This window comes from Pseudoliparis swirei, chromosome 8 (assembly GCF_029220125.1).
Source record: "Pseudoliparis swirei isolate HS2019 ecotype Mariana Trench chromosome 8, NWPU_hadal_v1, whole genome shotgun sequence".
Taxonomy (NCBI): domain Eukaryota; kingdom Metazoa; phylum Chordata; class Actinopteri; order Perciformes; family Liparidae; genus Pseudoliparis; species Pseudoliparis swirei.
In genome coordinates this window covers 11,292,118-11,319,978 of record NC_079395.1, presented here as the reverse complement: position 1 = coordinate 11,319,978, position 27,861 = coordinate 11,292,118, and the positions used below count along the sequence as shown (strand labels likewise).

The window sequence follows — 27,861 nt, the reverse complement described above, 5'->3', positions numbered from 1 at the left end:
CCTGGTTCTATTTCGTTAGTTTGAATTGTTCTAAGTAATTAATAGAAATAAAATACTTTCATTAAAGCATGGTAATGAACAACATTAATCACTTGTTTACCTTAAAAAAATGATGGTACAAATAAAAGCAATCCCACTATTACAAATGTTTAATTTGTGCATTTATGAAGGGCAACGATGACAGCAGAAATGCCTTTTCTTTTTTTACACCGGGGTTATCTGCAACAGTTGCGTGACTCGAGTATCCGTGTACCATCTATAAAGTCGTCGGTTCTGGCAACATGCACAAGCAAATAATAAAAACTTTGTACAATCTATTCCATCATTAACAAATGTCGATAATTAAAACTATTGATAAGATTAGTGCTTTCAGCTTAATTGTGTACATACAGTATGTATATATAATATACCCTGCCCTCCCCTGTAGTGATTCATCAACATCTTTCCAACATTTAAGTCAGTTCATATATATAACATGCAAATTGGCAAAAAGCCATCAGCTGGTCCCTCTGCTAGGTTAAAGACGGTAACTGATCCCAGAACAGTGGGAAGCAGTTCAATGACACCTGGATGATTTTTATGTTGCCAAATAACAGCTCAGCGCTTCCTGATGGATTTCTGCATATCTTACATATTGTTCACCGTCAGATTCCCACCACACGCGGTTTTCCTGCTGCTTCAAGAGGGACAGGATGGATTTGGTTTTGATAGCTTTTAACTGCAGAACACTTTTCACTTTGAGGTAACAAGAAAAATGCTTTCAGGTTCACCACAACCAGATGTTCATGTAGCAATGAACCCCTCCCCCCCCAAAAATAGAAAACAATTGATATCCATCTGAACTTCTCTAAAATAATTAACTTTGTTTGATTTTATTGCTCCAAAAGATACTGCAACACAAAGCGGCACTTGGATCTTTAGCACTGAGGTCAAGTGAACATCTACAGAGCCACTAGAGGGCATTAGCCAGAAGTGAATATTAAATATTTAGCATCATTTATTCTGGCCGAGCATTTTGAATTATCTAATTTCCAACATTAGTAATGTTAAATTTAACGGCGTAGGTCACATTCAACACTGGATGGACTACTGTTTGATACTAAAGAGCATTATTATTATTATATGGGTTCTTGTATGCAGACCTGGAAGCAAAGTGTGAGAACAGACAACGGTCGAGCCCCGAGACCAGAAGACGGCGAGCTGAGAGCCGCTCTTGGAGTTCAAGACGCAGCAGTAGTAGTCGAGATGTCTGACCGCTCGGTGACGATGCTTTGAGCACTTCAAGTTCTCTGGACCCCTGGCAGAAATGTCAAACTTTAGAGTCAGATTAAATGTCCTTAAACTACGGCGAGGGCTTTGCGAGGAAAGAACGGAAAACACACAAAAATAAAAATATACGACTGAATATAATCTGTACAGATCAAAAGAAACTGACGACAGGGACACCGAATAACATGAATGTGACGTTGGCCTCTTCTCAGAGTTCATATGAAAAACATTCTCAGTGGTCAGACAACGGACACGAAGTGCAGGAGGACGAAGCGTTCGCCCTCGCTCGCCCTCCGACAACAGTTTCATTTGTTTTCTTTTCTTTTCTTAAAAAAAACGTTCTTCATGTGGATTAAAAAATAAGTGGGGGTCCTCTGGAGGCGTCTGGACTTTCTTCTCAATGGCACAAAGTTTTGCCCGAAAGGCTCGGGGAGCCGCCGCGCTCGTTGCTCCTCAACAGTTTGGGCAAGGACGAGGAAAGTTTTTAAAATGATGTGAGCTACAGTCATTGCTGTGTTGGTTGGTTCACAGTGTGTGAGTGTGTGTGTGTGTGTGTGTTGTAGACGGGAAGCTAACACCAGTCAGCGATGTAATCAAAGTCAGAGAACATGGTCTGCTCGTCGGAGTTCAGCGCTCGGGGTTCCCGGGGCGGGGTTAAGATCGGCGCCTCGGAGGTAAATTCATCGTCGAAGTTGCTGACATCGTTGGCGCCCTGGATCGTCGGCACGAACGGCGGCTTCACCTTTTTTGCCAAAAGTCCGGTCCAATCCATGTTCTGCCAAGAAACCAAGAGGGTCACGTTAGAAGAGTTATTTTTGGTTTACTATAAAATGGGCCGTGCAAACATTGTTTTGGTTTCTTACCCTGAAGAATAGATGTTTCTTCACCTCCTCCGCGTCCTTATCTCCGGCTCCCAGTCGTCTTTCTGGATTCCTTCTCAAGAGCTGATCACGAGGAGCATTTATTAAAGTTAATATCACACACACACGCAATTAACTGGATGCAATTTAGAATATACACTTTTAAATTTGATCGCATTAGAGTGTCATTACACACCCTCCTCATGATGGAGATGGCCTCGGTGGAGAGGAACCGTGGGTAGCGGACTTCATCGTTGACGATGCTGTCAAACACCTCCTCCTCATCGTCACCGGGGAAGGGCGACTGGAAAAAGATGTGCCAGATTGAAAAGACGCCATAACTGCTGCTGAATGTGAATCACTGACCGTCAGCAGATCAAATGGAATCACAACATGCAACAACAGAAAGTAACTGAATGTTAGTCAGAATCAGAATCAGAATCAGAAACAGGTTTATTGCCAAAGAATGAATGTTTTCACAAACAAACGAGGAATTTTTTTTGGTGGAAGGTGCAACATTTGGACATGACAAACAACAATCAACGCAAGGAGGGAGGAGTGGGAGGAAGAGGAGGAGGAGGAAGAGGAAGGAGCGGGAAGAAGGAGGAGAGGAAGGTGGAAGAAGAGGTGGTAGTCCTGGGGTGACAGTCAGTCAGTCCGGGGTCCGATGAGCCCCGACCGCCCGTCGGGAAAAAGCTATTGGTGTGGCGGGAGGTCGTGGTCATGATGGACGCAGCCTCCTCCCGAGGGAGGGACTCGAACAGGAGTGTCCAGGGTGGGAGGGTCGGCGACAATCTTTCTGGCCCGCTTCAGTGACCTGGAAGTGAACAGGACCTGGAGGAAGGCAGATTGCAACCGATAACCCTCTCGGCCCAGCGGATGATGCTCTGCAGCCTGCGCTTGTCTTTGGCTGTGGCTGCAGGGTGCCAGGCGCTGATCGAGGAGCAGATGATGGACTCAACGATGGCGTGTAGAACTGTACCATCATCTTCCCTGGCAGGTTGAATTTCCTCAGCTGCCTCAGGAAGAACATCCTCTGCTGGGCCTTCTTGGAGATGGAGCCGATGTTCAGCTCCCACTTGAGGTCCTGGGAGATGATGGAGCCCAGCGGTAGCGGTAGGACTCCACAGCGTGACGGGGAGTCACACAGGATGAGAGGGGCGGGTGGGGCTGCATTCCTCCTGAAATCCACAACCATCTCCACTGTCTTCAGAGCGTTGAGCTCCAGGTTGTTCTGGCTGCACCAGGTCACCAGGTGGTCAGTCTCCCACCTGTAGGCGGTCTCGTCCCCGCCAGAGATGAGTCCAATGAGGGTGGTGTCATCCGCGAACTTTAGGAGCTTGACGGACTGGTGACTGGAGGTGCAGCTTGTGATCATTACTCAACTGAAACATCTTGAGGAAACAAGGACTCACCTCCCCAACCAGCATCTCAAAGATGAGGACGCCCAGCCCCCACCAGTCCACAGCGCGAGTGTACGATGTTTCAGTCAAAACCTCTGGAGCGAGGAACTCTGGCGTGCCACAAAACGTGCTGGTGCGGTCCTTGAAACCCATTCCTGAAAAGCAACACAGTTTAATAACGGTCCCCATCTCTCTTGTTTGGGAACATTCAGAACGGACGTCTTGACAATATTCAGGCCGGTGGTTTCATTTTGAAGCTGTGTGATATCGGCCTGGAGATTCTGTTGCAATATGATTGTAAGTGTAACGCCTTCAGTATAATGCGGTTGTCCATTTTACCTTCTTTGCAAAGCCCAAAGTCAGCAATCTTTACGTAGCCCTCCGTGTCCAGGAGCAGGTTATCCAGCTTCAGATCTCTGCAAAGTAAAACCGGTTTGAGGACGTCATGCTCCGGACAGATGTGGGACTCCAGGTAACGGCTTGACTCAAACTGCTTACCTGTACACAATCTTATGGTCATGTAAGAACTGTAATCCCAATAGGACACAGGCCGCATAAAATCTGCACGGGAACAAAAGAGCCAGTAGATGAGATGCCGAGAGAAGAGGAATACAAGTCTTACACACCGGGGATTCCTATCGTCATGTTCCTACAAATAATCTGTGCTGCTAAATGAGAGAGAAAATAGAGCTTTAATTTATCTTCCCTATAAAAATAATGCTGCAGGCCACCGAGTTGGAGGGCACATTGAGGGACTCACATGGCTCTGGGCTCGGAGAAAACGTCAGCGTGGATGTGCATCATCAGGTCGCCGCCCGCTGCGTACTCCATGACGAAACAGACGTGCTCCTGCGTCTGGAAACACGCAAACAGGTTGACCAGGAACGGGTGGCGGACGCTGTTGACCGCTTCGAAAATCCTCTTCTCGCACATCAGACTGGCAAAAAGAGGAGGAGCCTGTGTGAGTGACGGCAGCATTTGTGCTTGGCTGAGGCAAACGCCTGAGCAGCAGCGGGAGAACATTTACCTGTCCACCTCATCGCGAGCCACAATGTCTCCTTTCTTCAGCGCTTTGATGGCAAACATCTCCCCTGTGCTCTTATATTCTGCCAACAACACCTGTGGAGGGGAAGCAGAGGAGAGGTACAGCCTTTGAAGCATCACATTTGATAAATAAACTTTATGTTACATTACATTTACATACATAGACGGTTTTATCCAAAGAGACTTACAATAAGTACAATAAATAAACAAGTGTATCAAGCTTGAGCACAAACTCAGAACAACAAGAATCAAGAGGGGAGCGTTTCTTCAAGAAAGCCAAACTACAAAAATAACATAAGTAATAACTTAAGTAACACCATAGGTAATAACATAAGTAATACCATAAGTAATAACATAAGTAATACCATAAGTAATAACATAAGTAATAACATAAGTAATACCATAAGTAATAACATAAGTAATACCATAAGTAACACCATAGGTAATAACATAAGTAATACCATAAGTAATACCATAGGTAATAACATAAGTAATAACATAAGTAATACCATAGGTAAGAGCCATTCAAGTGCCACTGAAGTGCTAATCGGGTTTTATTCGAGTTACAGTCGGAAAAGATGTGTTTTTAGTTTCCGGTGGAGTTGTTGACTGTTGGTCACAGAGAAAACGCATTTTAAAAAGACGTCATCTTCAGCTCTAGGAAATCTTAACTAGCATTTTTTTTACTACTTTCTGATATTTTTTTGACGATACGATCAAACGGAGACTCAGAGACGGCTTCATTGAGGAAGGAAAGTTTCAGCCTTCTACCTTTCCAAAGTGCCCACGTCCGAGGACCGCCACACATTTGAAGTCTTTGAGACTGAAGTGGAACTGCTCCTCTTCCCTGGAAAAGAATCAGTGTTTATATTAGTGTCCATTGAGAATGATTGTGGCGAGGTAAACTCTGAAGACTCACAGCCAGGGGGCAGTGTTCACACTCATGTTACTAATGATGGCAAGACAACAAAAAGTGAAAGAAGAAAAGCAATAATGGTGACACACACTCTGCTCCAGTAAGAGATCCAGACATTGCCCTCTTCATTTTAAGTGCACTTGAGGGACCACGAACAAGGCAGCACATGCGTCTCCTACCTTATGTCCGTGTCTTTCTGAATGGCTGTCAGCTCCAGGTCCGGATGCTGTATCTCCTGCTCCACCGACCCGTCCAGGTCCGGCTTCACCAGCGCGCTGTTCCTCTTGTTCAAGAAGTCAAAAGAGGCGAGTGCATCCTGCAGAGGGGCACACAAGGCAGGAGGACAGGAAAGTGAACACATCGAAGGCGGTGAGGGAAATTATAGTTGATTCTGTTGCGTCTATATAATGAAGCATCATTTTATGGTAAGATATGATAGATAGATATGTACTTTATTAATCCCCAAGGGGAAATTTGTCGTAACAGTAGCAGCACCAATAAACTAAACACACAAGAATAAAAAATAAAAAATAAAAAACAGGGATGAAAGATAAAGATGTATACAAGAAGTATACAAAGTAAAATATAAAATAAAATATATATGTATCTATACAACATATATGCATACACAATACAATACTAATGACAAATTAAATTAAATATAAAAATATTAAATATAGACAGTGTGCAAAATGCAAAGTGTGTGTATGTGTGTAGTGTAAATGAAAATGAAGTGTGTGTGTATGTGTGTAGTGTAAGCAATGAAATGTGTTAAGTGCAGATCAACATGAGTCAATTCACCTACAGGGACACAAGAATAATGGAGAACCAACAATTGAATTTACTATCCATAAAACTATATAGTTTAGTCCTATACATCCTGTCACTACGACTCCACTAAGTGCTTCTTTGGTTATGGATGATAAGCCAATAATTGAGAACAATCATTTTGTATCCAGCCATGTGGCCACCAGAGCATTTTATTAGAAGACAGTGGTCCAACGTTGTGTGTCGTGATATTGAGCTGGCCCCAACATGACCTCTGTACCTCCTCTTTGTCAGCCATCTTGTCTTGCACCAGCGGCTCTCCGATGTCGTCGGGTGCCGGGTAGTGTTTGGGTCCCGGGGTGGGCTCTTTGTCAAAGTCCAGCTTGGTCACAAGCAGGTCACTGTGAATCGGCACGCGACATGTTTTTATCACCGTTTCATAGTTTCAGTGTGAGCTGTCGAGTAGTTTTGAAGAACCTTATTCGGTGTGTGTATGAGTGTGTGTGTGTGTGTGTGTGTGTGTGTGTGTTTCAGTACCCGGAGGCTGTGGGTGAGCCCGGCAGGCTGCTGGTCCCGGTCTCAGCCGCCTGCGGGCTGAAGGAGTTGGTGCTGGCGGTCGGTATGGCCCTCCTCACCAGGCGGCCCCAGGTGGCGATGTTGATGTTCATCTGAGGGGCTCGCAGGAAGGCTTTACCTGGTGGTGACGAGGGAAATGAGACGAAGAGCAAAGAGATACAAGGGGATGCCATTTGTAAAGGACAGAGAGAAACAGAGGACAACAAGGAACAAAGTCATCTCTCCTTTTCCCTGGACATTCATGAAAGATGAAGACTCATTGAGTGAATCCAAAAACAATAAGATCAACATTATTAGGGACACCATCCAAGCATGTTTCAACAAATGTAGGTTTCCATGTCTGAGATCACAACATAGAATCTTAAATAAGTGTGAGAACGATGACTCACTTTGCTGCTTCGAGAAAATCTTCTTTTGTCTTTGTAACTTTGGCCGTCGCTCAATGACGGGGTTGAAAAATGTCACCTGGACGAGAAAAACTAATTTAGACGACAGAAAACTGGTGCAACACATACATGGATGTGTATGTGAGTTAGTGAGCACCTCAGCAAACAGCATCCCCTGAGGCTCCAGGTACAGACACATCCCATGGCGCTGGTTGTCCAGGAAGTCCTCCAGTCGCAGGAACTTGACCGCACAGAGCGACCGCCAGTCACGCCAGTACACCGAGATCTCCAGCTCACGGGACTACAGGGAGGAGACGCACACTGAGTGTGTTGCTCCAACGCACCGAGTCGACCACAGAGGTGAGGGTCAGGGGCAGAACTGTGCGAGTTACCCGGTCCAGCTCCAATGTAAACTTCTGGTCCCAGGCCTGGTTACTGATCGACTTCCAGATTGTTTGGCCGACGACCGTGTTGTCCAGCTTCAATACTGCGCTGATCTCACCTGAGGAAACATGGACTCACGTTATTGATCAAGGGCTGATGTTTTAACAACGCCCTGATCAGGACTGCAGTTCAGTCGGTATAACAGAGGAGGTCATTTCTCTTGGAGTCATTATGGTCCAGCTGTGATTCATCCCGTAGCTCAATGTAACCTCAGAACTACTTTTACATTTCTGCATCTTGCACTCACTGGAGAGCTCCTCGCTCTTCGTCAGGTTCCGTGAGCTCACGCCGCGGTTTCGGTTGGCTCGGCTGATGAAGGACGAGCGCGTCTCGCTGGGGCTCCAGCCGGGCAGCGGGACGGACGTAGCTTTGGAACGGCCAGGGACGTCTTCCAGAAGGTCCTGACAGCCCATGAGCCTGACGTCTAATGTGCCTGGACGAGAGGGGGGAAGATACACACACCTATAAACACACACTTGCCTATAACACACACATACCTATAACTGGCCAATGTATCTGATAATGTATCTGGTGAAGGATTATTATTGGGTAATAATAACAACGTAGCAGTGGTGTATAGTAACGAAGTAGAAGTACTTCGTTACTTTACTTAAGTCGTTTTTTGGGGTATCTGTACTTTATTTTACTACTTATATTTCGGTTTACTTTTACTCCACTACATTTTGCAATGAAAACTTGTACTTTTACTCCGATACATTTCCCCTGAAACAGTATCGTTACTCGTTACTACGGAAAAAAATAATCATGAGACAAATATCGGGGACTGTTGTGGAACACACCGCAGCGCACCTGAACGCAGCACGAGCACCAGGTTGGGGATCAGTGGTCCTTGCCGCGTGTTTTCTCTTCCCAGTGATGCCCAGGATGCTAGCGAGCGAGCGGCTACAGATACGACTCATTTCATGTGGAGCAGCAATGGAAGCTACTCCAACAACCACGGGGACCAAGATCAACGTCCGTGGCCATATTTGGGCGAACTCTTTTCTTTTGTCGGAGTGAAAGTTTCTTCCTACCGGATGAAGTGCCTCTCATGCCGACCGAAAGCTACGGAGATATGGCCTTCAAAAACTCACCAACCTCAGGAAACACATTGAGGTAAATTAAGATTAATCCCATGAGCCACAACGTTAATGTTTAGTCATCATAAACCTGTTAAGATATCTAGCAGTGTTGTCCTCAGGATTGTAGTACGATATATCTTTGGCAGGAGAGGGGGAGGCAGGTGTTTGATTGTCCTACGCATGTTGTACGTTAGGCTAACGTTCGCTAGCTATCGTCAATTAAATGAGACAATTAGCGTGAGTGGAGGAGACGGATCTCTAGCGAGTTAATGAGCTGAAGAAGTGTTGACAGTTGTGAGAATGTTGATTTGATTCGTCTTAGCTATAATATAATGCTAATCATTACAGCATTATTATAATTATTTGTATTAATATTATAAGAGTGACGGTCCAGTAATGGCGACGATATTGATTTGGGACTGTTGTTGTGTTTAACTACAGAGATACAAGTACATATTCACAAATCAACTCTGGATGCACGGACAGTGCATGAAACTAAATGTATAAACTTCAAATTAAAACAAACTATTTTGTACAAAACTGTTGGTTGGGGTCATGACATGTTAGGAAGTGTTATTAATTCTATCATGTCTGTAATACTCTCACATTATTTCAGGAATGGACTACATCAAGCAGCACATGGAAGAACCCTCCCTGCAGCTATGTGATGCCACCAGGTCCAGTTCATCTGATGAAGAGGACTTCTTCTTCGTCATCTCAAGCGCATGACAGCAGCAAACAGCTGCATGGAGACGTGGATCACGTTGAATTGCTGAAATGCTTCCCAACTGTGTGCTGCTGTCTGTGAAGCTAGACACACTCTACCTGCATCAGGGCCTGTGAAGCTAGACACACTCTACCTGCACCATCAGGGCCTGTGAAGCTAGACACACTCTACCTGCACCATCAGGGTCTGTGAAGCTAGACACACTCTACCTGCATCAGGGCCTGTGAAGCTAGACACACTCTACCTGCATCAGGGCCTGTGAAGCTAGACACACTCTACCTGCATCAGGGCCTGTGACACTCCACACCACCAGGGCCTGTGAAAGCAGACACACTCTACCTGCACCATCAGGGTCTGTGAAGCTAGACACACTCTACCTGCACCATCAGGGCCTGTGAAGCTAGACACACTCTACCTGCACCATCAGGGTCTGTGAAGCTAGACACACTCTACCTGCACCAGGGCCTGTGAAGCTAGACACACTCTACCTGCACCATCAGGGTCTGTGAAGCTAGACACACTCTACCTGCACCAGGGCCTGTGAAGCTAGACACACTCTACCTGCATCAGGGCCTGTGAAGCTAGACACACTCTACCTGCATCAGGGCCTGTGAAGCTAGACACACTCTACCTGCACCATCAGGGCCTGTGAAGCTAGACACACTCTACCTGCACCAGGGCCTGTGAAGCTAGACACACTCTACCTGCACCAGGGCCTGTGAAGCTAGACACACTCTACCTGCACCAGGGCCTGTGAAGCTAGACACACTCTACCTGCATCAGGGCCTGTGAAGCTAGACACACTCTACCTGCATCAGGGCCTGTGAAGCTAGACACACTCTACCTGCACCAGGGCCTGTGAAGCTAGACACACTCTACCTGCATCAGGGCCTGTGAAGCTAGACACACTCTACCTGCATCAGGGCCTGTGAAGCTAGACACACTCTACCTGCATCAGGGTCTGTGAAGCTAGACACACTCTACCTGCACCAGGGCCTGTGAAGCTAGACACACTCTACCTGCATCAGGGCCTGTGAAGCTAGACACACTCTACCTGCACCATCAGGGCCTGTGAAGCTAGACACACTCTACCTGCATCAGGGCCTGTGAAGCTAGACACACTCTACCTGCACCATCAGGGCCTGTGAAGCTAGGCACACTCTACCTGCACCACCAGGGCCTGTGAAGCTAGACACACTCTACCTGCATCAGGGCCTGTAAAGCTAGACACACTCTACCTGCACCATGTGAACGGCTCTTCAGCATCGCAGGACTCGTCTTCAGTCCAAGAAGAGCGAGACTGACATCTGTCCATTTTGAAAATCAACTTCTTTTGAAGATGAACAAGACATTTTTCACTTTAAAGTGATGATTCTGGTTGTTACTTTTGGTTCTGCTTTTTTCTGTGTTAATCGTGTTTTTATATTTTAGTAATTTCATAGTATTCATATTTTGCTAAGTTCATCCAAGCTCATACTCCTTGTTCATGGCAGCCACAGCACCCAAACAAATAAACTTCATAATTCTCACAATTCTGACCCTTTGTTTTTTTTATTAACAGCATTTACTTTTACTTTCAATACTTAAGTACATTTAATATCAGAAAATTACTTTTGATACTTAAGTACAAAAAAAATCAGATACTTAAATACTTTTACTCAAGTAGTATTCTCATACGTGACTTACTTTTACTTGAGTAATTTTCCAGTCAAGTATCTTTACTTTTACTCAAGTATGACTTTTGGGTACTTTATACACCACTGCAACGTAGTAATGAGAAGTGATCTGTATCAATGTAAAATAAACGTAAATAAATGTTTCTTTGGGTTGGGGTTTCTTTCCTTTTTCCCCAGTAAAAGAGTTTTTTTTTTTTTTTTTGATGTGGGAGTTGTTCATGATCCGATGTGAGGTCCTGGGACAGGGATGTCGTACCAGGAAAATTAGTAATTTGTGATCTTGGGCTATACAAAATAAAATAAATGTAATTGAAATTGAATTAGAAGGGAAAATCAAACTGTTTTCTCACAGTAATGGGAGAGACGGGTCACCGTCACAGCCAACAACAAGGATTCTGTCATATCTCGTCTCGATGAATCAAAGTCAACATGGACTTCAAAATATTAAAGTTAGCCATGTATACCATGTACACTTAGTTATGTTTTTTTTATAGGTTTTTCTTTAACTGATTAAAAAAGAAAAGTATCAGAATTCATAGAAAATAAATCCTACAAAAGACGCTTACAAGCAGATCGCTTCACAAGATGAGCTGATGACTCATCTTTCATTTATCAACGAGCTTCAACAGATCCATCAAGTTGGTTGATTGTCGTTTTGTGACAATATTGCCCAAAACGAATACACATGTCAATACCGACACTTAAATATTTTGCATTGTCTGGTGGATAAGAACAATAGAATGATGCTGGTATATCAAGAGTATTTTACTTCAACCAATAGCCATCATTTTGGTCCAGTTACCTGTGAGTGCCGCGGGCTTAGTCATGGTGCTGTACTGGTTCTGCATGGAGATGATGCTGGACCTGGGGCTGAGGACCGGCGAGGACAGCAGGGACAGCTCTTCCATGATGCTGCTGCTGCGAGGGTGGTTCTTCGGCAACTCGTCGAGGCGTTGCTCCAAGGAATACCGCAGGAGGTCGAGCTTTTGACTCGACTCATTAAAACGAGCCTGGGCCTGGAGAGAGCAAGGAAGGAAGTACAAAAGGAAGCAAAGGAGGGTGGGAGGAAAGGAACTAGTCAAGGATAGAAACATCAATTACAAGGTCCGTTCTACTTTAATAGAGCGGATCAATTTAATTGAAAAGGCCATTAAAGAGCAGTGCAGGGCTAAAGGTCTAATCCTTCTCGTTTTGTGTCCACAGGGGAAGATGAGGATGTGAATTGTACATGTGTGGCTTTTCCAGTTTAGAAAAGTATATATGTGTATATGTTTCCCTTGTTAACGCTGCATTCTCTCTCCTGACCTACTAAACTACAACTAAATTCCCCGTCGAAGAAAACAAAACAACACAAAAACAAACCAAAGAAGCTTCTGAATCCTCTGTAGAAACCACAACCTTTATATTCCCTCTACAATTATGTACAATTAGACTTTATACAAGTAAAGCAGTGCAAACACACACATGCAAACACAAACATCTACCTCTGAATGGGCCCTCTTCTCTGTGACTTTTCCCGAGCCCAGGAGCTTCATGACGTTCTTGGCTCCCTCGGCGACGGCGGACTCTATCTTGGCGTGGTGACACAGCTCCTCCACCCGAAGGTCCAACGGGCTGATCATGGGCTTGTCTGGAGGACAAGGAGGGAAATCACTCTTTCATTCAGACGTACTTGTTCATAAGGCCTCGTGTGCACTCATTGGGGCATTTCTCCTCAAAAGTCACGCAGGCCAAATCTGACCTGCACCACGGAGTGCAGGCGGAGGCTCACCCATCATATCGTTGTTGTCAAAGTTCAGCTCGCTGGCCTGGCTGGTCTTGAGGATCTGCATCCTGATGAACTCTATCTTCATCTTGCTGTCCTGGAGCATCTGCTGGGCGGTCGCTAGCATCTTACGATCCTAAGAATAAAATTAGAAATCAAACAGTCCGTTGGTGGGGAAATATCACACGATAAATACATGAATTAATGCTTTAATCAAAGTTTGAAATATTTTGTCTTCTGTGAAATAACTGGTAGCAGGACTTTAAAGAGCAAACCGTCGCTCACCACTGATTGTGTTTGGATGCCGTGAGCATGCAACACAAACAAACAGGACGTCAGCTCATGCCCTTAATTGGAGCCAAAGAACGAGTGACCACATGGAAAATTGTAATCATCAAAAGACAAAGTGGAATCTCATTTTGTGTTGTAATTGCCGACCCCCTCATGTGCGCCATGACACAAACACGCGGTCACACACAGTGACGTAATCCTGGTTGTTGATGGCGCCCGCCGCGTGCAGGAAGGACTTCTGTCCAGCAGGCATTTCCTCTCTGACATCAGGACTATTTCCTACTGGAAGGTTCCTCTGTCTGTCTGACCGGGGAGGTCAGAGTGTTTGGGGACCTCCCGGTCAGACAGAGGCACCTCAGACAGCCGGGATCCTGTGTCAGGGATCAGTCCGTTGACCGAGCTACAGTTACACACCGAGGCTCTGCAGGGACCTTACCAGACAATCCTCACACGGACACCAAGTCACACACGCTCTGTGTTATTGAGCAAATTCAAGGTCTGGTCACATATTAGCACACATTTCCATAACAGGGCAGTGACTGTTATGAGAGCGTGGTGCGGATCTTGTTACATTTGGACAAAGCCAGGCTTCATAATTCCTCTCAGCCAACTCTCACCGAGAAAGACAATTGAAGTATTTCCATAAGTGTCAAACTATTCTTTTAAAAAGGATTCTCACTTTTTACATTCCGTGACTGGCTCAGTAGAGACTCACGACGGAAACCCGACACTCTCCTAAACCGTCGACTAGAAAGAGGCTTCAATTACTGCCGAGACGGACACGGGAGCCAAGATGAGGCTGTCGCTGCTCCAGCTGTTCTCCGTTCTGGTAACTTACACACACGTCGCAGCTAAATGATAGTCCTCCTCACTCTGCCTATTAGAGGAGCCACAAAGAGCTTTGTGAACAAACAGCGGTGCATATGACACGCAGTGTGTGTCAGCATGTTCTCATGTTTCCTCCTCCCCGACTGCGAAGCTGGAAAATCAAACCCGACATGGATCATCCTGCCACCTGCAGACCGAAACTAAGACTCTGATAATGACTTCAGAAACAAGCATTGTGATTATCAGCGGTTCATGCCGTGGCCGGTAGTTTCCATGAAATTTTGTTTATTCATTCATCAACGTCTGAAAGGGGAGCGTGGTGATTGGCTTAGTGGACTTTTAAAGACACGGCCGACCAGCCAGCCAGACATGCAGGACCAAACACCAACCAACTGCCCCGAGCCGAGGCGGAAGCTAACTGAGCTCGGACCTCAGGCTACTCCACCACCCAGCTGTCTGATCCCCAATCGCAGGGACAGTAAGATGGATGGAAGCAGCGGGAGGGTGGCTAGTGAACCATATACCACGTGTTCAAATCTATTCATTTAAAATGATGGTTCCCAACTTGGGAGTTTGACCCCCACAACGCATCGCAAGATAACTCGGGTCAGGAGACGAGGACAGCTGTGTGATCTCCTGTTATAATTGTCTGTATGTTTTCTGTTATTATTATGCCTTTGAAGCAAATAAAATAAAAGATAAGATGTCATTACATTTGAGGGGAGGGGCAGGCAAACTTTCAATTCTATTTATATTATATAACCCAATATCACAAATTTAGAATTCGTCTCAAAATCTTTGATTGTCTCACAGCTCGTGTTTCTTGACCAATTATACTTTAGTCGTGATGGCACAATGTCGCCAAAAGTACTTACTTAGTACAATGTTGCTATTGCAAAAATAAATAAACTACAGAAGGAAGAGCCATCTTGAATGAAACTGTAAATTATCCTCGACACAAGTCGGCTTTACAGTGACCCCTGAGTCTTACCTTGGAGGGCCCGTTGGAGTACATCAGAATCATGTTCTCTGCACCCTGTTTGACCTTGAGCTCAATGTCATTCTGTCTTTTCAGGGCAGCCAGGCGGCTGCTGCTGGTGTACATTCTCGCCTCGCTGTTGGGCGTATCGGGGGTCAACGGACATTCTAGGGAAAGGCATAAAAAGGTACATGTTTTAACTTTGTGACACAGACATATCATTGTGTGTTTGTGTGTGTGTGTGTGCGTGCTTACGGAACTTATTTCGTTTAAATAGTATCTTAGCATACACATGCTAACTTCAAAAGTCCTGCAGAACCAACTTTTCTCACAAAACAGCACACACAAATATTCAGTTTGATTTGTTATGATGTTTTGATTTTCAGGAACTATAAAATACAAAAGGCAATCCCTGCTAATTGCAAAATGCGAATTAATTTCCCCTCTTCTGAAATCTGTTCAACAGCAGAGGGAAACCCTGCAGTCTATTGTGAGCAACGGAAAAACAACGAAAACAAGTGTGAACTTGCAGACTACCGATGCTACTTTACTTAATATGTTAATGTTGCGTAATCACTTGTGACAAGGATGTATCCAAAACAATGTCCATTTCAAACTTTGCTCTTGCTTTGCACTTTGCCCTGACTCCCAACACAGAAACCCTGGGCCAATATTTGGGGTGAGGCTTTTGAGAATCACGCGCACGCACACGCAACATTAACGGTCTCCTATCCCCGGCGCTGGACGACAGTTCTGGCCGGTGAGCTCAGTGTTTTCTAGGTTTTTTGGTCGTGTCTGGACTCGAAAGGTGTCGAGAAAACCCCTCCCCAGGCGGATCACTGCAGCTCAGAGCGAAAACATTTTCACACACAGGTGAGGTGGGCAAAAAAACCTGCCTGACTTCTCCTGACTTGACTTGCTAGTTCAGTTTCAGTTTGTCTGGTGTCATGAAGCAACTGCTTTTAGGAACGACCCAAAGACTTCACGCCACATACAGTACACTAACAACGCCACTTTCTCACCAGGACTTACGAAATAGTAGTTCCACCATGAACGTTATTCAGCTCAATTCTCTTTTTTTATATTTTTGTGTTCCACTGACAAAAAAAGTCACATGACTTATGAATGTAAATTCTGAATTCCCTGAAGGAGTCTTGAGTCTAATTGAGCCTGAATAGCGTTAACTAAGATAACAGAGATGAGGAAAATAATTTATTCTGGAAGACGCTGCCAAACAGATAAACACCAGCAGGCGGGTCTGTGATTCATTAATTCTGAATGTTTCATCCAAACAGTTACTAAAGATTCCTTTGAACACCTGCGGGATGTGAAAGAAAGGAATCATTCGACTCTTTGAACTGAAAGCCTGAAGGATTCATCCAACGACCCGTAATAAGCCGAGAGGACATGACTGCTGAGGTTTCGGTGCAGGAGGCGAGGATGTTACCCTTCCCGGGGTGACCCGTGAGAGAGAGACACACACACACACACACACACACACACACACACACACACACACACACACACACACACACACACACACACACACACACACACACACACACACACACACACACACACACACACACACACACACACACACACACACACACACACACACACACACACACACACACACACGGGGCAAAACTAACTTTGCTGTTCTTAGAATTGAGAATTACATATTCAAGACTTTGTATCGTCACCTTGGTTACATAATAGCAGAGAAAGCTGGTTGAGAAAAAATTAGCACACTTCGAAGCACACGTGTGAAATTTCAGCACGTGTCATCCCGACTACGTTCGGGGCTTTCCTCTCGAGTGAAGGGGGTGTGGTTTGGTTAAGGTCTCATCGAGCCGAGAATTCGAGGACCCCCACCCCTTTCAGCTGAGCTACTGAATAGCTGCAGGGTGATGTCACTGCTGGATAGCTGACAAGGGGAACCCTCCCTCAGATTAGCCCCATCTGTATCTGATGAGAAGGCATGAGAAACATGCCAACATTACTCTGTTACACGATGGTTTGGAAAGCTAAAACTGGCGTGGGTGTTTCGTCATTGTTGATGTGATAACAGGAAGGAGAACACACTGGACTCGCATTCCCGGATAGCGATGCACCGATCCGATACCTGGGCTTTGGGTATCGGCCGACAACGAGTACCGATCCAATACCATTGTCAAATTGCAAAAGGCAGTTTGTCTCTCTGTATGCCTCAAAGTCTGGGATCATCCTCTAATAAGTCAGACTTGACATAAACATTGACTGCCAAACTTTGTAAAAATAAAATATAAGAATTGAATTCATAAACATAAATGTACTTAATTGTTATTTACTATTAAATCCTACACCAACAACTTGTTAAAAAATAAATATTCTAAACTTGAACATATATTCTGGTCTATAATGGACAAAGCATAGAAACATAGAGCTGAAGTGAATAGATCAGCCCCACGGTCACGATGTTCGGTCAAGCTCTTTCAGACGGTACGGCCTCATATCTGATTCGTCATAATCGGGGAACAAACTGCTGGTCTTGGGGACAACCGTCTTTACGAGTGAGATCAAATACACTACCGTTCTAAAGTTTGGGGTCATCCAGACAATTTCGTGTCTTCCATGAAAACTCACTTTTATTCATCAAATGAATTGAAAATTGAATAGAACATATGAGTCAAGACATTGACAAGGTTAGAAATAATGATTCATATTTGAAGTATTAATTTTGTTCTTCAAACTTCAAGCTCAAAGGAAGGCCAGTCGTATCGCTTATATCACCAGCATAACTGTTTTCAGCTGTGCTAACATAATTGCACGGGTTTTCTAATCAGACATTAGTCTTCTAAGGCGATTAGCAAACACAATGTACCATTAGAACACTGGAGTGATAGTTGATGGAAATGGGCCTCTATACACCTATGGAGATATTTCATTAGAAACCAGACACTTCCACCTAGAATAGTCATTTACCACATTAACAATGTAGAGTGTATTTTTGATTAATGTTATCTTTATTGAAAAAACAGTGCTTTTCTTTGAAAAATAAAGACATTTCTAAGTGACCCCAAACTTTTGAACGGTAGTGTACATCTATGATGTGACGGAGGGACCCGGTGACGTAGCATCCGAGCTGCTGCTGCTGCTCGCAGACAAGAGAGCCAGTCGGTCCATTTCTGGCCTCAGCTGAGTGGCGGAGAATAACCAGAGCGCCCTCGACTTTCTCCTGGAACAAAAACACATTCTGGCTGTTCGCAGCGGCCGAGCAGCTCCTTCCTACTAATTCAGGAAACAAGTGCCGTCTCTTGCGGATTCGTGAGCGAAGCGCATTTCAACAAGTTGTCTCATGACCGTGGAGCCGAGCTGCCCCTCGCCATCATTTTTGCGATGGCCGGCGACATTCTGCTGGCGTCGCGTCACTTAAAGAGAAAAGCCTCGTTCATCAGATTGAAAATCAGCGAGTCAGGCAAAACATTTTCCCACTTAAGATAACCATTGTCCAGGATGAGCTCCCCTCCCTCTCCCTTCTCATCTACTTCCTAATATCAACTGATCCGGGGTGCTGCGTTGGTAGCAGGGAGACAAATACCACCCCTTCTCTTTCTGAATTCACCCGGACCCTCGCCACCAACAAACGCCGCATAAGGCAACTCCTGTAACAAAACTCCATCATGCAGCGGGTAACTCACTACAAACTCCATTACTGGCGACAACGGCACAGGAGCTTTCAACGGCCTCATTGTAGCCGCTGGTGGAATGTGGAATGCAACAATGTCAGCCGCTGGAGAGTGAGTCACCTCCAAGCAAGCAAAGCGCTCCGTGTGTTCATATAGGTGTTGTTCTGACACGACAACGCAGATACTCTTTACACAGCGATACTTTGCGTTTACAATAAACCGGTATCTGGGAGAAAACGAGAGAGAGATCGTGACAATATTTGGAAGAGAAGTTGCTGTTTTGTGTCATGACACCAGGACAAAATCACAGATAAACCTTTGGCTCAGACTCTTCACAATAGAAAGACAAGCCTTCGGACAGAAATGGCAATTGTCAATCAACTACATTGTAATAACTAACAATTATGCATGAAATGATCAGCTAAAATAAAATTGCAAAAAAAAAGAAATGGAAAGAAATGCAAAAACTGTATTTGAGCATTAAATGTGTGCAATATGTAGCTAACCCTAGAAACCTTAATTCAATGCTGATGCTGCGTTCACACAAAAAGCGTTGAGTTTACTTGCCGAACTATTTGTGGTTTATTCGCGTCATTAGTCAGTGGAAACAGTTTTCATTCCCGCCATCCACCACGGAAGAAATGAATACTATTTCTGCTTTATACTTGTTGTGGAAATCCCACAAATGTCGGAACATCTAACGCCCTCGTGTTTGGGTTCATAACATCACCCGTCGGCCCACTCAGCTTCCAGCGTGACTCGAGCAGCAGCAGCCAGTTGGATTCACCAACGGCGGAGCGTCTCAACGCCGATTGGCTTTCGCAACACAGCGTCTGGCGCAAATGCACTTCTTTTTATTCTCGTCGCGCTATTCGCATCATTCGAGCTATTTGCGTCACCTTGCTATGCATTCACGTCTGGCTTTGACTTTCATGGACTCTACTAGCGAGAAAAATGTGCAACACTTTTGGTGTGAATGCAGCATTAGAGGCAAGGAATAAGGAGCTGAGGTAAAAGAGCAAAAAGATACGTTTGTCCAGAAGTGATGTCAATCGTCGTTACTACTTGGACAATGGTGTCTAAATCCTCTGGGGCTACATTGCCGTCATGTTTCTGTTGTTACCTAAAAGTTCTTCCGGGTCTTTGACCACGATGTGGGCGTTAAGCTCTTGCAGGTCCTGGTGAAGCTCCTCAACCTTCTTGTTAGATTTCTTCAGCATGTTGTCAACATAGGCCAGGCTCTTCTTGTCTGTGGTGACCTGAGAGGAGAGGAAAGGAAATGTGACAATGTATCAGAAAGCAAATACATAAAGGAAAGCTTATTAAGAATCTCAGTTTACTCGTAATGGGAGACGTTCCAGCCGGCGAACACGGTTGTAAAATGTTTTAGATGTTGCACTTCAAGCTGTGATCTCTGCAGTTATCCAACATTTAAGCAATAAAGACTCTCCACAACATGTTGAGTGATTTTACCTTTCGGAGGTTCTCGGCACCTTCTTTGATCTTCAGCTCCTTGCGGATCTCCCGTCGGATCTGCTCCTTGATCTCATCGAGCTTCTGTTGAACCATCGTGTCGGACAAGTCCAGGTTGTGTCCCAGACCCAGTCGCTCTGCCACCAGCTGGCCCCTGGCATCCCCCTGAAAGAGGCAAGCAGAGGAGGAAAAAATTAAAAAAAAGAGATGAAGAGGATGATGTGGAATGTATTTTAGAGGAGTTCAGCAAGGGAGGAAGAGAAGGAAGAGGCAAACGGGATAATAGAGACAGAGGAGGAAAGGACATGCAGAGGTCAGCGACAGAGTCAACAAGGAGACTTGCATTATGTGAGCAGCAACTCACCAACAGGACTTACCAATATCAACCCAAAGCAGAAACAACATACCATATTTAAAAACAGCCGAGGCTGTTAACCCATTTAAAAAAAAATGCATTTACGATTTGTCACGAGGAAACGATAAAAGCAGAGGAGCTCCGGAGACACTTTCATGCCACAGTCACAGAGTTTCTCATAATACCCAACAACATTTCTGTCAAACTTTAGTCTAATGGTCATGAGCAAGTTCTACAACAAACCTATTTTTCTACAACAAACCTATTTTAAATGAATTAAGCGAGAACAACCGACGATATGTCGAGTTCCAACACGAGGTTCAGAGATTCAACACAAGCAGCCCAACCCGAGTCGTGTGAGCTCAGCCCAGCGGTGAACTTGAACTAACCTCTGGACACCGTTCTCACTGCTGCCGCCAGTCACCATTTACTTGCACCTTAAAGCCTGCACCTTAACTAAAGAGGGATTAGAGGTCACTTCCTGAATGGCTTCAGCTCTAAAGTGCATCATGAATACAGTCGTGCACCAGTTATGTTCCACGAGTTGATCACATAATATGCAGACTGTAACCTTTTAATTGAGTTAGGTCATGGTGACCTATGAGTTATCATAGCGTAAAACCAAAACATAAAGCCTGCCCTCACTCTGGCACTATACTACCAATTGCACAATTAGTTATAATATACATCGACATTGTTATTCAACATCTGTGACCTCTGATGTTTTGGAGAACGCATCAGTGTAAAGCGATGTCTCCCAATCCATCTGGAAGCTTCTACAACTTCCCTGGAAAAACAAAGCAGTCACACTTCAATTTAAATGTTTAGACCGAATGCAATGAGCCTCAATGTGGTGGGCGACTGCCAACAGGACAATTACCTGAGGTGGAGACGGGAAAAAGATGGGTCAAGTCAACAAGACGGAACTTATAGGTTTCAGTTATCTTTCTGCCTCACCTGAACATCCTCCGTTTCAGCCAACTCCATCTCGAGGTCAGTTGAACCAACCCGTCCTCGCATTTTCTGCTGACCAGCACTAACTATCATCGCTTGTACTCCACTGTAGTTCTGTTTGGTGAATTGATCTCCTCCTCCACAATGGTCAGTCCAAAGCTACACTCATTTACTCCACCAGTATCCAATTGTCTACAGCTCTCTCTTTCTCCCAGACCATCGACATCAACAGGGAAGATAAACCGTCTGAGCAGCGACAGCCAAATCCCTCTTAGCTTCTAACTCTGCGAGGTCAGAGGAGCCCAGAATGGGACCTAATCTCACTCCAGGGAGAGGACTGAGTCTAAAATTAACCCAAGTCAAAAACACAACACTGGCTCTCAATCGTGCCCCCCCCCCCCCCTGGAAAAACACTTGTGTGGAGGAAGCTTTACAACAGGACCCCCACAACTGTAAGAAAGGTTCATAACACAGGAAGGAGAGATGTCCAAGTCTCATGTAGATGATGGGTTTGACGAGTTGTTTTTCTATTGAGATAAACAAGCTTTAAAACAACAACACTAGAGCTTATTAGGAATGAACCGTGCAAAGTTGCCACTATAAAGTATAAACAAGCCAGCAAAGCACCATATAAACTGTTACCCCTGCCGACTGTTCAATGAAGATGCATTGCAAGGTTTCCCAAAATGTGCTATTTTGGAGGTGGCCACCTCGCATCAAGCAAAGACCCAAACCACCTTTACTCCAGGAGAATAGTCCATATTTCACATGGCAAATCAATAATTTTTGTGGCTATCATCTACCGACTCAAATTATCATCATTAAGCAAGTTGCGTCATCTGGGTGCCTCGGCTAAATGCTTCTTAACTGAAGATTTAATTTAGAAATAAATCATGACAATCGAAATACAGGATTTGTGAAACCCTCCACTCGCCGCCATAGGTGCTCACTTCTGAGGAAACTACATTGCACATATCCTGGACCTGAGGCTGCTTGATGGTCTTACAGGTAAAATGGAGGTCACAGCTCCTTGAAGTGGAAGAACAGCGAGTGGGGGAACAGCAGCCCTCTTCTTCAGCTCACTGGCCTGCACAACTTGTTTGCACTGGAGCCGTGTTTGTCCAATGCGGTATGAGGACAGCATGTGGACACCCTAAAGAGCCTATTTTACTGCGCAACAATGCAAGGAAATCCATGAAAGGCCGATCAGATAAGGTGGAAAGAAATCAGCGAGTAGACCCACAGGGTCTGCGTTTAATTTGAGATCAAACACAGAAACTACAGCTGAAGAAGGAGAGCAGGGGCTCGGTCACAGGATTGGTTTCACCTCTTGTTGCTCGATAACTGCAACATTTCCTTGAGTTGCTCATTTACCTGTATGGCCCTTATCATTTCCTACTGCTTGAACGCATCGCCTCACCAGGGAAATGACGCCACACCAAGAACTCCAGACTTATTAGGTTCAAAGACGAGTGAAACAGGAACTGTAAGCAAATGTTTCCAGTCATAGCACAATGCTTACACTTTGTGATGGATGAGGGAACTTGTTCTCGTCAGTGTGGCTCACAACAAATGAAAAGACTACATACTGTGTTCATTATTACAATGAAAGAGGTGCTTAATTTTGTAGGCGACTACATTAAAGATTATTCATCTTCACAAAATACTAACAATAAGCTATAGCTAAGAACAGCAGTATACAATTGTACAACTTGTTGGAATGCTCTTTGAGAGCCTCAGACATGAAAGGAAACTGAGGTCAAAGCAAACATTAGGTCTGGGCCTCAAGTGTAAACAGGTTAACTTGCTCTTTAAGCCTACAAACAAGAGCTCCATTCAGACAATAGGACAATGGAAATGTTGAGGCCACTATCCAGGCTCATGCTTAAAGACACGCCGTCGCCATTTCTGCATGAGGCCTATCTTAAACCTACAACCTGACACCCGGCTGTCTTGCCCCACAGCTGGCTGCAGAGTATTGGCCGCAGCCTCGTGCTTTGCTGCCACCAGAAATAGCAACACAGGCTAATAAACACGGATCCTACAAATGCAGCCTTCACACAAGCCGTAGACATATCCCATGTCAAGTCAAACTTTAGGTAATGTCTTGCACTTCAGGTCAGTGGTCATTTCTGAGAAGGACAGAGTGGATTTATTGTGCAATGTCCCAAAGGACAAAGAGCAGTAACTGTAGAGAAACACCCGTTTCTCTGCTGACTGGTTCCACTCCACGTGAATCCCCATGGTGATCTTTGTTCCAGGTGGAGCTTCTAGAAGAGACAAACTGCACTACAATCGTATGAGTAATACAACATAGTGCTGGGTTTGTGTTATTGTTATGTATGATCTGTAACTGGCAAAAATATAATACCAGCAGTCCTGGAACCGACAGGCCAGTTTAACTTTCCCCTTCCATCCAGTTGAAATGGATGAGTGTCTGTCAACTACACATGCTTTTTTAATTTTAAGAAAGCCCATCTCAGCCCGTTTATACTACAAATACTACGTGTAATATTTGTCTATTCATTGAATTGTATTTTCATTGGCATCTGTTGTTTAAAAGAAAAATATGAGCTATTTTTGCATCTAAATATACACACACCTGTTAAATTGATGCGTTTATGTTTTCCTTCAATGAGACAAAAAGATAATTAGGACACCAAATGTATTATTTAAATTTGAAAGAATGTCAGCCTTAAAAGAAGAAGTTGCTGTTACGTGTGAGGGGAAAGTATCATTTTCCCAAAAATAAATTTTATTTAGAATTGTTTTAGACAGAAAAACACAAGTTACCCGAGATCATTATTGGAGCAAAGCATATTGTATTTTGGGCTTTAGATATATTTGGGGTAGTCGTTTTTCTTTGGGCCTTCTGCAGTCTACTCTGGGATATTTAATTGATTTAAAATGTGATTTCTCAGTCCGTATGTGAAGCTGATATTACAACAGACCTAACCCTACACTAACCTTCTATTTATGTTGTGCAGTTTTAAGAACAGCTTTGCTTCACCAACGCACCTGTTCATAGTGCAGCGTGTCACAGGTGCACTAGAAACTGAAACAGGAACACTTCCCCTTCAAAGCTGCACACATTCATGCCACGCTTCCACTTTCTTTTAACAATGAAAGATGATTTATTCTAGCCAACTGTTGCACAAAAGGATTTTTGGTCATTTTGTTTTACTTTATACAAGCTAAAAACCTGAAAAACAACAATATGGAGTTGTCCACTCATACATCCAACTAATTGACCACAAACTTTTGATTCTCTAAATCAGTCATGTGTTTGCAATATGTAATATGATCAATGATTGTCAGCCAGCTCTGATGATAAAATAACATACAATACAGCTTAATTATAACCCGTGCCAATATTATTGTCATTATGTGACTCCTGCACCTCGAGCTAATGATGTAATCACTCGAAATCCAGACTGTTTGCTGTCCTGGCTCCTCAGTGGTGGAACGAGCTCCTCACTGACATCAGGATAGCAGAAAGTCTCTACAGCTTCCGCCGGAAACTAAAAACACATCTTTTCCGACTACATCTGGATTAAAACACAGATTAGCACTTCAGTGGCACTTATATAGCTCTTATTATGGTACTTTTGTAGTTCGACTGTGTTGAGGAAATGTTACTTTCTTTATTCTTGTTGTTCTTAGTTTGTACTCTTGGTTGAATGCACTTATTGTAAGTTGCTTTGAATAAAAGCATCTGCTAAATGACATGTAATGTAATATTATGATGAGATCCCAAATAAAGGACATAATTATGCATGTCTGCCTCCAGCTGTTCTGCCATCAGCGTATGGTTTTCAGACTCTGACAATATAACTTACATTGCACCCACCTAATAAAATACTGTTTATCACAAAAATAAATGTAAACATCAAGTATACTGACATTTTAAGAATAAACGGGTGCAGTAAAGGCATCAGTTACATGGCTACAGACTAGGTCATCCCCACCTGTTGCCTCAATCCGCAACAGCAGTGAAGATCAAATGAATACAAAACCTTTGGACCAAAACTTCACACAAGTCCGAGCTCCTTTATCGGCTGTGAAGATGAATAATAGTGTGTGACTTTTCAGATTGGTCTTAGTTTTGACATGCACACAGTGTGGGTACTATAATGCTGAAGCTAACGCGAGACTGCACTTCAAGAGGGATCAGATTAAAGGTGTGGATGAGTTGTCGGTCTTGGATAATGTTTTTGTCAGAATGACTTATTTCAGGTCTGACGTCACTCAAGTGAAACCACATTAATCTGAGTCATGACTGCTCATGGAGAATAATGAAACGTGACTGTAATGCCTTTATGCAATTGGTCCTTATTTAAAACAGAAACGTGAGCATCAGCATGTTAGAAGAGACATTATAGGACTTATTTTACATTATTGCACATTGTTGTCTATAACGTGTTCGATTACATAAAGTCAAGCAACCCAGCTCTTTATTATTAAAAAGAAAATGTAACTAATGTAACTGTATTCATATTGCGCATAGACACATTACAAATGCAAAGTATGACGTTACCGGTATCTTACGTCAACACATAGCGGACACTGTTTATTTTCCCAAAGTAACGCAGGTTAACTAAACGTTAGCTGTAAGTTAACGTTCAACCATTATTTGACTTCAGCGGCAGCAACACTAACGCCAACACGTTGTTCCACAACGGCAGACACACGAATTGACACAACAGCAGCCGCCGCCCAACACTACCGGTTTAAAACTTGGATATTTCAGGATAAATAACTTTGGATAATTGTTTCCCAGGCCTCAATCCATCGATAATTCCCAGACAACTCTTTGGGATCTGACGTTAGCTCGGGCCCAATACATAAATACAACACCACCGACTCACAGAGACTCGACTTTGACACAATAATACTGTTTCCTAAATTAAGGTTCAAACTCTGGAGCAAGTTTGCGCACTTTTCGCAACAGTTGTCAACTTTTCCTACCTGCACGGAATCGGCGGCCATCTTGGTTTTCGCCTTTGAATCAAATCCTACGGGGAGAGAGGAGGGGAGGTGGAACTCCAAAAACAAGCCTGGCTTTAAGTTTCCCTCTCTGGCGACACAAAAAGAGAGATTATTTGGACCAAATCATCGGTCATCTCGGGCACATGGGGCTTCCCATGTCGTCTTCACACTTCATTGACGCCGTCACGCCGTCCTGGAAGGGTCCGGGGGGGCGGACTGGTGTTCATAAATAAAAAGCTCGGGCATAAATCTGTCCCAGTGCAGTTGGAGAAAGAGGCGGTGGTTACGGTGGAGGCGTCCGCCCAGAGGAGCCGCGCTGCCGCCGCTGCTGCTGCCGCTGCTGCCCTCAGCCGGGGCAGTCGCCTCACACACGCTTCATTTAGCCTCCTGGCCTCACGATCATAACCTGAGATCACTTAGGGGTCAGATGGGAAACACACAACATGTAACTCACGTCAGGGAATGGCTAAAGCAGGGTTAAATCAGAAGAAGTATAATTAGCTTCTTGACTTTGTCTCTCTATTTAAGTACATAGAAGTACTTCCAAAATGCAATAAATACTGTAGTAGCATTATTTTTTTAAAGCATTATGCGATATCATTATAGTTGTTGAATGTGGATATAGCTTCAACTGTTAACTGTCTATTTATAGCATTTATAGCATAATTGCATGTAATGTATAGCAATGCATAATTCATGAATATTTAAATCTTAAATTGCAAAGCAACAAATTATAACTTCCAGGTAGGCTATCTGCAATAGGGTAAAAAGTGTAATATTTTCTTCTGAAATGTAATAAAGTAGAAGATAAAGTGGCACAAAATAGAACAACTGGGCTCAAATAATATTGGTGACTCAAATGTGAAGACTGCACCCATTTAATAATGATAATTCAAACAACCAGAGGTGCAGTGCAAACAAAAGATGTGTTATTAAATACTGTGAGAGTCACAGTTTACTTTAGAGTTGCCGAGCCAGATAGATGAGGAGGAGCAGCTATGAAGAAACCACAGGGCAAGCGCCGCATGACATGTCCTACCTCAGTGACAAGACTTACTGCTGCATTGCATAACCCTCAGGGACACAGTCATCACAAGCCATACGTCTCAGAGGCTGGGCAGTCTCTGAGCTTATGGGCTGGTGTCTCACATATTTATTGGTGGGGGACAACAATGCTGGCTCCTCACCCATTAACTGGGCATTGTCCACTTAATAAAAATGGCAGAGGCCTTGTTGGCCAGACAGATGAATGATGGGCTCCTGTTAGAATCCCTCCACAGTGACACTCCGCAGGGCCGGACTGAGGACAGGACCTGATGGTTTTATCTTTCATGTCTGGATCAATATGGTCCGTCAGCATTAGCCACAACCTGCACGTACAATGGGAACAGTGTTTGGTGAAGTA

General features: G+C 44.2%; 1 protein-coding gene across 2 annotated transcripts; it reads right to left on the bottom strand.

Moving 5' to 3' along the window:
- Window positions 1-134: 134 nt before the first annotated feature.
- pkn2a (protein kinase N2a) lies at window positions 135-26,703 on the bottom strand. Of its 2 annotated transcripts, none has more exons than XM_056421025.1 (23): window positions 26,436-26,703; window positions 20,159-20,323; window positions 19,809-19,944; window positions 15,027-15,181; window positions 12,923-13,052; window positions 12,636-12,781; window positions 11,954-12,167; window positions 7,914-8,099; window positions 7,615-7,724; window positions 7,380-7,523; window positions 7,226-7,301; window positions 6,798-6,954; window positions 6,541-6,661; window positions 5,672-5,808; window positions 5,348-5,423; window positions 4,560-4,651; window positions 4,293-4,469; window positions 4,031-4,093; window positions 3,872-3,948; window positions 3,545-3,687; window positions 2,326-2,433; window positions 2,133-2,213; window positions 135-2,044 (listed from the first exon to the last, which is right to left on the bottom strand). In XM_056421025.1, exons 1-23 carry the CDS (start codon window positions 26,454-26,456, stop codon window positions 1,841-1,843), a joined length of 2,919 nt encoding a protein of 972 aa, XP_056277000.1. In that variant the 5' UTR covers window positions 26,457-26,703; the 3' UTR covers window positions 135-1,840. The 2 variants fall into 2 exon arrangements, with proteins under 2 accessions (XP_056277000.1, XP_056276999.1); XM_056421024.1 differs by lacking the exon at window positions 26,436-26,703 and adding an exon at window positions 21,471-21,730.
- Between the last annotated feature and the right edge of the window lie 1,158 nt (window positions 26,704-27,861).

Excerpts from the sequence above, each read along its gene's own strand:
- pkn2a (XM_056421024.1), bottom strand. The coding sequence starts at position 21,560 with ATGATAGTTAGTGCTGGTCAGCAGAAAATGCGAGGACGGGTTGGTTCA. Across the intron at positions 7,524-7,614 it reads TTACATTGGAGCTGGACCGG|TCCCGTGAGCTGGAGATCTC; the intron begins GTAACTCGCACA and ends TCCTCCCTGTAG. Across the intron at positions 7,302-7,379 it reads AGGGGATGCTGTTTGCTGAG|GTGACATTTTTCAACCCCGT; the intron begins GTGCTCACTAAC and ends TTTCTCGTCCAG.